At 32.8% G+C, this 12,667-nt stretch overlaps 1 protein-coding gene and 1 long non-coding RNA gene across 2 annotated transcripts; both read left to right on the plus strand.

Annotated features, from left to right (window-relative positions):
- Window positions 1-4,355: 4,355 nt before the first annotated feature.
- LOC133815933 (uncharacterized) lies at window positions 4,356-5,110 on the plus strand. The gene is made up of 3 exons (XR_009884912.1): window positions 4,356-4,423; window positions 4,572-4,654; window positions 4,983-5,110. It is a non-coding gene; the product is annotated as an uncharacterized LOC133815933 (long non-coding RNA).
- Window positions 5,111-5,663: 553 nt separating this feature from the next.
- LOC133814087 (alpha-amylase 3, chloroplastic-like) lies at window positions 5,664-8,779 on the plus strand. The gene is made up of 9 exons (XM_062247092.1): window positions 5,664-5,788; window positions 5,882-5,926; window positions 6,180-6,285; window positions 6,557-6,683; window positions 7,321-7,436; window positions 7,944-8,020; window positions 8,142-8,276; window positions 8,572-8,640; window positions 8,774-8,779. The coding sequence occupies exons 1-9, from the start codon at window positions 5,696-5,698 to the stop codon at window positions 8,777-8,779; spliced, it is 774 nt and encodes a 257-aa protein (XP_062103076.1). The 5' UTR covers window positions 5,664-5,695.
- Window positions 8,780-12,667: the final 3,888 nt, after the last annotated feature.

Here is a 12,667-nt window from a genome sequence, read left to right on the forward strand (position 1 = left end):
AAAGAGCCGCCCCGAGACCTATGGACCAATAATTCCAAGCTCCAATAAATAAAAAATTATTAACCAAATTCTTTGATTCAATAATCATATTTATCAATCTCATGATTATTCCACCATAAATATGAGACTGAACTCTTGAGAATTAAAGACATATTTATTGAGTACTTTATTGTAACCATAAAGTGTCCATTGATATAATCATTACATACAAACTAATCCTCTATTAATGATTCATAATTAAGTGGGAATAAAATTATCGTTTTACCCTTTTAATTATATCTTGATTCCAAATGTACCATTGTAATGACCCAACTATTCTAGACTCTTGGACCATTAACGAACTATACATACAAATTCTTACAAAAACTTACATTTGCGAAAATACCATAATTTTATTAGAAAACTTATAGAAATAAGAGTTACTTACATAAATACAAAAAAGGATATGGGATCCCATTGTTTGAAAAACAAAACATAACATGATTTATAAAATAAAGGGGTTACATAGTAAGTGCGGAAAATACATATAAAGACCATAAGCAAATGACTACATCCTCGAAATCGAACTCTCGACTCCTTGAATCCGTTCATCACCAATACACATTCTCCAAGCGTCCACGAATCTTACCGCCTCTAAAGCTATTTTCCTGCACATAGAACAGAAAGGAATGAGCCTAATGCCCAGCAAGGAATATCTAACACATAGTCATAAACATAAATTTCGTAATAAACGTAAAGACATATCATAACACTTAATACATACACTTATTATAATGGCCATTATTACTTGGGGTCCCATAGACTAAACAAGTCATATGCCCATGGGGTTAGTGAGGTCCTACTAGCTAAGTAGGTCATATGCCCATAACCCATTTGGGGTCTTGTTAGTCATATGGGTCATATGCCCAAGCCTACAAACATACACATATACATATCATAACACATTTGATAACATAAAACATAAGATAACATAAACATATAACATATTGATTCTAGCCTATTTTTCTTACCAAAGTTACCGGGATATGTGGACAGCGTTGGGACTTTGGAACACTCCTAATAACCATTATGAGAAAGAGTGAGTCTAATGAAGAAAAAGAGATGAAAAGGAATGGGAAGACTAAACCATTGAAAAACATGCTTATCAAAACTTATGTGCTCAAGAACTTAGATTTCCTAACCAAAATAAGAATGGGGTTAGGAGACTGAGTAGAAGGCTATGAGAAAGAAAATAACATAAAACAAATGAACTAGAGTTTTGGTTTACCTCAATGACTTGTAAGACCAATCTACACCACAACCGAAATACTATAGAACCTTACTTCCCAAAGTGTTTGATAAGCTTAGGATGTTTAAGCTTATGATTTCCCCAACCCAGGTGTTTAACTCTCACACTCTCCTAGCACTTGCAGCTTCTGAACTTAGAGTAAAAAGGTGAATAATGGCTGGGTACTAGGTCCTATTTATAGAGTTTAGGAATGAAAGGATCTTGATTTTACTTGAATAAAAATAATAGCTTTTTAGGTGAAAATAATTTGAATAATCATTCAGCAGAGGCTGAAGACTCGTTCAAAAGATGCTGGACTTATGAAGAAGTTGAATGGCTGAGAGGGAAAAGAATTCAAAAACGTTTGAATATACACTGAAGGAGGCGATATATCGCCCCCTGTAGGCGATATATCGCCTGGGCCAGTATGACCAAGGCAACCGTGCATCGTCTCGTGTTTTCCGTATCTATGTGCTGCGATATATCACCCCCTATAGCTGCGATATATCGGCATTCGCTGATTATTTAAACAAGAAATTACACATTTTTAGCTAAGTTTGAATGGAGTAAACAGCCTTGACTAAGCCCTCAACGTATTCAAAGATGCTGACTGACCCTATAGCATTCAAACTTTACTCCTTATTAAATTTAATCCTCAAAATACTTAATTCTTAATCATCCATTCATAACATGTGCTTAAAATCCTATTGGTCCTCATCTAAACCTTATAGTATAACAAATATTATCCTTAATATCAGTCATATAACCAAACCTTAGGTTAAACTTAATATTCTTAAACTATAGGTTAAACTTAGAAGGTCTATAAGTACTACTATGAATGTCCAAATAATTCCCGGTCTGAACCAAAAATCCACAGTAACAAAGATAATACTATACATACTATAATACTACTATCTAACTAGCTAAGTAAAGTTCTTGGACTCTACAACCATTGACTTTACTAGTAAAGGTTAATTTATAATCTGATTATGAATTTGACCTCAATAACCTTTTCAGTTCCAAAAGTCAACCCAATAGGGAATCATCATTCAATCTATAAGATGGTATAGATTCCACATCTGTTAAGCTATGTCCCCAGCCATATACATCATTGATTCCCCAAAATAATATTTCTTAGCTTGATCATTCTGACAAACCGTAACGCATGAATCAAAGGATCAAGTGACATATATAGGAGTTCATAGTAACTTAATGATTAAGATCAGTTTGTATATGATCATCTGTTAATGTGTTTTATAATACTATGAAAAGGTATTTAAACAAGTATTATTAAATCACATCTGGTCCATTTCTACATACTCTCAGCATGCAAAGTACCTCCACTAAAGTGTCATACTACACTAGTAACCTGGATCTAGGTCGCATGTATTCATAATATGAGTGGATCGTACTAGCAGTAATTAATCTAAAGATTCCATAACTTTATTTTATTGCGAACTATTTAAGTTCACACTACAAGAATTTTGAGCAAATATTACGTTAAGATATAGCACCTTTTTAAAAGTGTTATTAATGATTTAGCTCTAAAATATTCGGGTAGAAATATTTAGCGCCAAGTGAATTAGTAATGGCGCCTTTACTTTTCATTTTTTTTATTATTTTACACAACACTCATTCTGAATATGGGTTCTCTCTAAACGCCTAAATCCCTTCATTCTCACCATTCATTTCATCGATTCTCTCTAGCCTCCACGAGAGAGTGCTCAAACAAAACGGCGTCGTTCTCCTCCACCGGCGGTCAGATCGGTCTACTCCAACATCACGAAGTCGCTCTCCACCCCATCGGCTCGACTTAGCAAACATCAAAGGTACTCTTTCTTGTCCTGACCTCACTCTGGTAATGGTTCCTACTCTTCAGTAAATGAGAGAGAGCCCTAAGCCGCTGCCCTCTCCTCCTCTCACTCCTATCCGTTATTCTTCTTTTTCTTGGAAGAATAGGTGACGGCGCCTGGCAGAGGCAAAGGCGAGGTCACGGGTTCGACGATGCGTGGGTCTTCTTCTCCTCAGCACACAACGGAGGCGAGATCTGGTATGTTTCCTCTCGACTTATTTTTGTTGTTGTTGGTTGGTTCATGGTAGTCGAAGCCTTAGAATGGGGTATTTTAATTACTGTGTGTTTAATAATCTTATATGTTTTCTTCATAGTATATGTTTTGTCTTTCATTTTAGTTATAGAGAAGATTAGATTATAGGAGACTCTTAATGAAAATGCTAAATTGGTATTTTGAAGTCATAATGTTAAATTATCATTTCATGATTGCTAAGGTACTTCAGTCATGAGAAAATATAAGAAACTACTTGGTGTGATATCCATCCTGTTGATATTACATTATATGTGCTCTATTTGAATCTCTGTGTTTTTCTACTTTTACGGGCAATTGCTTCGTTATATTATCTTGATCTCCTATGTTTTGACACTAAGTAATCTCTTTTCAATTTCTGTAGCTTGTTTTGATTTGGGAATTCCTGGTTTTTGTCTAACGTGCGAATTAGTTGCTACTATCGTGTTATTAGCATTCTATTAGGTTTCAGTTACAGTTTAGTGATTTACTAAATGTTCATGTTTTCATTCTTGGTGATCTGGACCAGATTGTTAATGGACCTGAAGTCTTGAGCAAGTTTGTTGGTGAAACAAAAAAGAATGTTAGAGATCTGTTTGCTGATGCTGAAAATGATCAGAGGACTCGCGGCAAGAGAAATTTATACCCAGAATATGATAATTAACCTGTTTGTATTTACTAATGCCGTAATGTCCTTTACTGTTTAGGTGATGAGTCTATATCAGATTCTCTGTGTTTTTGTAATGGAATTGGTATTAGCTGCTGACATTTATAATACTGATTTGGGTTATTAACAGAGTCAACTGGTCTTTCACATTAGTTTTCTTCTTCATTTTATGGTTGCCATTGTCAGCTTGATAAATTTCATTCGCTACTTGCAATTTCTATGATTTATGGGTTTTCTTTTATTGTTTCATGAGTTTCTTTTGACATCATTATTATCTTTTCGCAATCCTTATTTATTTAACTTAATTATTAGCACTGATTTGCTTTTAATTTGTGAATGCAGTTGAGAGGATCAACCAGGGATGGTACTGGAGTTCATGACAGTATTGTGAATCAACTGCTTACAAAGGTACGTGAATGGTTTCAACTTTTGAGTCTGGGATATTTTATAAATTTTTGTCTTATAATAATATCTATTACCAGGGAAAGACTCAACTTTTCTAACTGTGGAAATTTTATCAATGTAATCTATGGCTGACAGATTAGTTACTTTGCAGATAGATGGTGTAGAGGCTTTGAATAATGTCTTGCTCATTGGAATGACCAACAGAAAGGATTTACTTGATGAAGCCCTATTAAGGTGCTTTCTTTTCTCCTTTGACATCTAGCCTTATTGCCTATCTGTATCTGGATTGTCTCAAAGTGTTTTCTTTTTACCCACACACCACACACATATATTATATATATTTAACAATAGCACTTTTTGTATAATTGACTGACTTGCCATGCACGAACATCCTGATTTTTCTCATAACTTTTTACAAAATATGCATGGCAGATGAACTGCTGAATTAAGATTATTTCTTTTGATTTTTGTAAAATGAAGAATGAGAATGAACTGTTGGTGACAAACACAAGAAAAAAAATTTGGCAAACAACTTTTAATTTTTCTTTTCCATATTATGCAGACCAGGACGGTTGGAGGTTCAAGTTGAGATAAGCCTGCCTGATGAGAATGGTCGTCTACAAATTCTTCAAATTCATACAAATAAAATGAAGGAAAATTCCTTTCTTGCTCCTGATGTGAACCTTGCAGAACTTGGTACGTGCATTGGTGATGTATACTAGTGAGACCTATCATATTTATTTTTTAGATTGCGACATTTAAATGATGAGTATTTCCTTCTGTTATGGTGTATTCAGTATTACGCCCAAGAAATGGAGAGGCTAACCGCTAAAGAATCCCTTCTTCTTGCTGTGAGTATCAAGTTTTAAGAATTTGTGTATTGTAGTTGAAATGCGCTTTCCTTTTTGACATATATGAACTTGTTGCAGGAACATCTAAAGGAGATGAAATTGTTTAGTGATTTTCCTCTTCTTGTGGATTTGTAATCTCTTTTATTTTAGCATTAGTATGTTATTGTTGGCCACTTGACCCACACATCCTGTTTATGTGTTTTGGATATATGAATATTTATTTCTCTCAAAAAGGAAAGTCTATTGGTGTACGTTTCAAGATAGAACTTTTTAATTTTTGTTATTATTATTATTTTGCGTAGTATTTTGATTTGTTAATCTTCACTGATTTAGACTCTTTAGATATATCTATATACCGTAATTTTTTTTATATATATTTTATTGCAGACAGTAGATATTGATTATCTAATGACATGCAGGTTATATGCCTTCGGATCTGTACAATTTAAACTCAGCATATGGTTCTGAGGAGGAACTTAAACACTGCATTGAAGAAATGCATTCTCAAGACCTTTTGGTATGTTTGTGATTTTTTTTATTTGAAGTTGAGTTTTGGATGTTAAATTTGGTTTTAAAATCTGGTGCTATGTCTGTATTTCTATGAATATAGGCCTTGGGAGATGTTGTGCTGAATCATCGGTGTGCACATAAACAGGTTAGACATTGTTATACAAATTCTTCTTTTTTGTCAAATTATTCTGAGTGCGAATATATTTATCATTTCTAAGAACCTATGAGAATGGTGGCTTGTCATATGTGGTAAACTAATATAAAAAATTTATTTTTATCATATCTATTGTTACGATCAAGTGATAATATAGTTACTTAATCAGAAGTATTTTAGGTTCCATTTAAGAATGTTTTTGAGGCCTCTATTACAGAATATATATATGTATTGCTGTTTTCAGAGCCCAAATGGTGTTTGGAACATTTTTGGTGGCAAGTTTTCTTGGGGTCCTGAGGCAATTGTTTGCGATGATCCAAATTTTCAGGGTCGTGGAAACCCTTCTAGTGGTACCTTTTCATTCAATTGTTTATTGATGTAGTAATTATAAGTGCTTGACATAGAATGCCTTGCAGTAGCATGCATGTGGATATTTACATGCATACATATGCATGTGTATATGTCTAAATGTTAATGTTCGATAGATGAAAATGTCAATATGTCATTATTAATTTTAATAATTAAGCTGGAAATGATTAACATGTTATAATAGTTTTGATGATTAAGCTGGAAAATGAGAGAGCATTCTATCTTACTTAGTTGCTCTTAATTTTTGCATAGGTGATATATTCCATGCTGCACCAAACATCGATCATTCCCAGGAGTTTGTAAGAAAAGATATAAAAGAGTGGTTAAATTGGCTTCGAAATTACATTGGTTATGATGGGTGGCGCCTCGACTTTGTGAGGTAATGTATTTCTCAACTTTTTCAGCTTTACATGTGTTTCAAACACTTCATGCTGATTTCTGGGCTAGGATTGCTTATTCATAGATCACAATGATAAAGCTGGATGGAAAGCAATGTATATGAGATTAGATCCTCATCACCATTCATTTAAAAATAAAAATAAAAATAAAAATTCTGTTTGTATTGTTGAGAGCACTGTGCGCTTGTGCATTTACAGGTCATAAGTGACTTTTACAATAAATGAACATCATTCTTTCCATCTTTGAGATCTATCCCATTTTTGTCTTTTTGAGTCAAAGATGCTGATATTGATATGAATGAAGCATAACTTTATAAAGTCATGTCTTTAGACGGCTCTGCTAAGGACATTAATATTCTATATGCTCCAGTCAATTTCATTTGTTTAGTACTGTACTCAACTTTTCTGACTGAACATGCCATCTAAATGTAACATGTGTCACCTTGACGTTCAAAGGAGACTAATTTAAGAGGTATCACAGTGACTTCTGTCAACTGCAGATTACACTAATTGGAATGATAGGATGTTTGGGAAAGTTTTGAATGGTTCTATAAATTCAGAATTATATTTCTATTCATATATTTTAGTAGAAGTTTTTGTCTTATATGTTGTTCACAGGGGCTTCTCAGGTTCTTATGTAAAAGAATATATTGAAGCTTCAAATCCTGCATTTGCTATTGGAGAATATTGGGATAGTTTAGGTTATGAGCATGGCGACTTGTGTAACAATCAAGGTAAGAACTTAAGGCCCGAAAGAAAGTCTTCACTTAAGGATTTTAGCTGTTATGTTTGGTCAATGTTGAGAGATCTGTGTGCATTCACGTACAGTTTATTTACCTGCTACCTCACTGTTTTCAGGGTGGCATTTTTTATTTATTTATTTATTTTTTTTCAAGTGCCTACAAACATGTTGAATTGATCTTCCAGATTGGGGCATAGAATACAAGATTTCTAAAATACCATGTTTGATTATTCATCTGGGGTCTAGATGTCTGGAGACTTTTTTGGCTACCCAAGATGGGTTAAGATTTTGATCTTGCTCTACCAATACGTACGTGGACCTAGAATTATTTTACAAAACAATGAGTTAGAAATTGAAGCAAGGGAACCTGAATCATGTTATTTATGTCATGCACTATTTGTTAGGCAGCTAGAAAAGATCAGTTTACTTTATATAAGATACACTCTTTTATTTATTTATTTACTTTTGTGCATGTGGGGATGAAACACTCAAATTATAGATGCTCATAGGCAAAGGATAGTCAATTGGATCAATGCCACAGGGGGTACTTCATCAGCATTTGATGTCACAACAAAGGTGATGATTCTGCTTTCTCAAGTTTCTCATAATATCTATTTTAATTTCCCAGATATTTCATTTCTTATTTTACTTATTTTCAATGAAAGATGTAAACTCTTGAGGTATTGCCCTTGTGCAGGGAATCCTCCACTCTGCTCTGCATAATCAATACTGGAGATTGATAGATCCTCAAGGCAAACCAACTGGAGTTATGGGATGGTGGCCTTCGCGTGCTATCACATTTCTAGAGAACCATGATACAGGATCAACACAGGTCTCTCTCTTACATGCATTTAATTATTCAGAAAAAGGCATAAACATGCACATTGGTAATACGATCTGTAGTATGAATAGCCAAATTTGCAAGATTCGCTAGAGCGATTGTCTACTACTTATATGCTGCTCTCTATGCTTTTTCCTACTGGCACTTCTTGATGTTGGTTAAGAAGCCAAACTTTTATCCTTGATAAGCAAATACTATACAAATTTTAGTTATAACTTATTTATATAGTGATATCTATATCTAATGAGCTTGAATTGAGGGAAATTGACTTTCTATTTTCTTCCAGGGTCACTGGCCATTTCCACGAGATAAGCTTGCACAGGGATATGCCTATATTCTGACCCATCCTGGAACAGTAAGTTCTTTGCCACTCAATTGCTTGAGTCTAGCCTTCATTCCATTAAGGCTTCCATAAAACTTCACCTGGTGGATATAGAGTACATAATCTTTTCTTGAGCCAACTTAAACTCCTTTTTCCCTTTTTGCAGCCTTAAGATGAACTAGTATGAGAAATAACTTAAACCCTTAATTTCATTGCTAAATTTTTCCTTAGTATATGTAAGATTTCTATGAATTTTAGAAGCTGCAATCTATCACATAATAGTTTGTTTACACCTCATGGTTATTTTCAATAGCATTATTCTTGTAATTTAGTTGTTTTCCATATGGTTATATTCCAGTGGCATTGTATTAGCTATTATAAATTCATTGTTACTTTTTATATTTATTTTTTCATCTTGAATTCTTTGCTTCGCATAGAATTGGAACCATATGTTTGAAATTTAGAGTACTGTGGCCACTTGCTGTTCTATGAACACTGTTAACTCCATATATGCTAGCTAATTAAGAAGTGAAGTTTTCTCTTATCTCTGGTTTTGTTGCTTTTTGAGTGTAATATATTATTTTTATGGAGTACTCTATTCAATTTCCATGTACGTAACAATTTCCATGAACAAAGTGTAGTCACAGTTTTCTTTTCCTTTTACTGAGAAAAACAAAATCAATAAAAGCCAAGTATTATATATGGTAATATGCATTTGGGTGCATGTTATATGGTAATATGCATCTAGCTATACATGATATGTTTCTTGAATTTTGTTTGTCTTGTTCATGCAGCTTCTAATTGATGGTAACTTATTATTTTAATAACATAATTGCTGGTGCCTTTTGTGTGTTTATAATTTGTTTTTGTTTGCATATTGTGTGTTTATTTTCTTGAGTTATTTGATTCCTTCTAGGTTTTCCTTTATTCTGAAGTTGTTTAGAGAGCAATATAAGGGAATTATTTTCTAAGTAGTTGCAAAGAGCAACAATAGAAATAGAAAACAAATTAAGAAAACAGGGCATAAAAAACAACTAGATGATTCTTTTTACTGCAATATGTGGAAACTTTTCGTTTGAGCAGTAGTTTTTATTCCCCTGCCCCATACGTTATTCTCATAATAGAGGGGATTTAGAGCAGTGATTGGTAATCCACCGCTTCAAAATAAAACCAAAACTTCCCCATTAGTTAGTTACAATTCCCCAGCACTTGTACTTTCTCTCTCATTCATCACCACTGTCCTATACATATACATAAGAGCAATGATTGTGCTTAACATCAAAACTAGTCAATAATAAGAGTTAATTATAAATGAATTCAGTATGTCTTTTAGCATTATTACTACTTTTTTTTCTTATTATTATTATTATATGAGAGTGTTCCCTAGCTTAATATTGAAACCAGTCCAAACTTCTTCCCCTTTTTTCCACCTGTTATTATATTTGGAACCAGTCAAGATTCCCTTTTGTTAAAAAAAATGACACCCAACTTATATGTTGAGGAAGCTGAGCTAAATTAGACAAATATTTGTTGTTGTACTATTCTAAAGGGATTAGTGTAATATTAGTAATAGTGGATATATGTGGTATTAATGGTCCTATTTTTGTGTAAGAATTTGAAGAGTGCGCCCATAATATGGCCAAGCCAAGTGGGCGCTGATGTCTAAATCGGTTGAGGACATTTGATGTTAGTCTTGCAATATGGCCAACTTTGTCTGAATGAATTATGCATTTCGATTATAAAAATATAAAAATAATTGCTTAAAAAAGTCAGTTCAAATTTGATCAAATTTGGCCACAGAGCATGGGCTCCCTAATTTTGTGGTGGACTCTTATTGTTCAAATGCTGTCATTTTTTTGTGTAAGAAAGATTATGTTCCTTACTGATTTATTAGATAGTGTGATTCTCCCTTATACCCAGGACTGACTGGGTTTTTGGGTTTCAGATTGTTTAGCAAATGTTCAAAGCTTGTTCTTCCTCTTAAAGAAAAAAATAAATCTGTTATCTTCTTCTTCTTCTGAAACTGATATATTAACTATACAGTGGAGAAGGACCTTTGTGTTGCTCAGACCCTCCAATCCTTGATCCACACAGTGGAGCAGGCCATGTCGAGAAACTTGGTGGCCTTCCTACCTATGTCATCGGTTCTCCCTACTCTAAGCATGCTGCTGTTCTTATTTCTGATGTATATGGTAATTTTATCATTATTTTGTTCTTATTTAAGCCTTATATTATATTGGGTTCTTACTAATTTGATCACTTGCCCTGGCTTGAAATTATGTGTCACTACTGTTCTTTTGGATAAATTTTTCATTTTGTTTGATAAATTTTTCACTACTCTTATTGTTATCACTGTATCGTGTCATGTACTGGATTAAATTGATGGGATCAGAATGCTTTGTTAATTTACAATATTTTATTAGAAGGAAAATTTTACGTAAAGGACCATTCAAGTTCTCAGCCAAGGCTGCAATTCAACTCGCAAAGTGTGACTCTATTAAGGCTGCTGCCCTCTTACATCAATCTTACGTCACTGTGGATGACATCAAAGGTACATACATAGTGATATGATACTTTGAAACAACTACAAATTATAAGATAACTTTTAGTTCAAACACTTGTGTATTTCACTTTACCAAAGCTCCAATTTTTGCATTTTATGTTAAACTTGACTCATTCTTTCTCAACTCAAAAATATTAATCCATGATTCAAATACTTTCAGAGGTCAAAAATATCTGATTTGTTCATGAAATTGTTTAAAAATCATGCTTTAAAGTTTAATTAAGTGCTTGTTCTCTTTGTTTAATTAACCCTGTTCAATCCCCAAATAACATTCAGCCATTTACTACAATTCAGAGTTGTTTAAGTTCTTGGCACAATGTTCCAGTGATATTTCATTATAAGTCTGTAAAAATTACAGTATAGCATTCATTCATTACTTGGGCTAAATACATGTTAGTTTGGATTCCAAGTGAGTTAATGAAATCTTTTACAGGTCTTTGTTAAGCTGTGCAAAATAGCTAGTGGTATGAGGTTCATCTCATCTGATGTTCATGCATATCTATGTAATAATCTATTTGGTTTTAAGGGAAATAATGTGTCTAATGTCCATATGTGCTGTTTTAGGTTCAGATCACTTCCAGGACTTGTCAACCAGACCCAAAGGGATATCATAGAATGTGAGAATTTTGTCTTCTGGACAAGTGCACAAAGAATGATGAATTGAAGGATGGAGCAAGTTTCATGCATGGTTTACTTTTGTGTATCTTGTAATGTTTTTGTTTTTCATTTTTGAAGTAAAAAATGTTCAAGAAACTTTATTATGTTATACTTTCAAACTTAAGTTAGAATTAAGATCTCATGAAGTAGACATATTCATGGTTTGAATTAGTTATTGTTTAATGTAATACTTATGGTTTATCAATATATTGAGAATTACATTTTATGATTAATTTTGAATTTTTTTTTATCAAAATACAATAATGAAAATCCTTTAATTGAAAAAAAAACCATATAAGTATACTTATCAAAATAAAATTTAAAATTTTATTACTAATGTTATGATTTAAAAACATATTATAAGTGTAAAAAATCGTTATGGTTTATATAATATAACAAATTAAAAATGTTATCAAAATAATCAAATGTAACAGTTGAAAAGTGTTATGAAAAAAGAACAAGATTACATTTCAAATTTATAACCAAAAACTCTATCTAAATGTTATTATTTGAATATTATAGCACCTAAAAATATGCTATTGAATAGTTTAAGATAACATCGAACATAACATTCAAAAACTGTTATAGAAAAGACTGGACTTTTAATAGCAGGGGCTATGTTAGCATTTTCAGAAGTGCTATCAATAGTCCCGGTTAGCATTTTTTAAGTGTTATGAATACTGTTTTTTCTTGTAGTGTCATTATCTCAATCTCGATCCTCTTATACCAATATGAGATTGAGACCACATAGAAGAACTTCAGAATTTTCTGATATTTACTTAATATTATTAGCAATTATATAGTACATAAGCTACATATAAACAATAATTCAATTCATTT

This window comes from Humulus lupulus, chromosome 2, assembly GCF_963169125.1.
Source record: "Humulus lupulus chromosome 2, drHumLupu1.1, whole genome shotgun sequence".
NCBI classification, from domain to species: domain Eukaryota; kingdom Viridiplantae; phylum Streptophyta; class Magnoliopsida; order Rosales; family Cannabaceae; genus Humulus; species Humulus lupulus.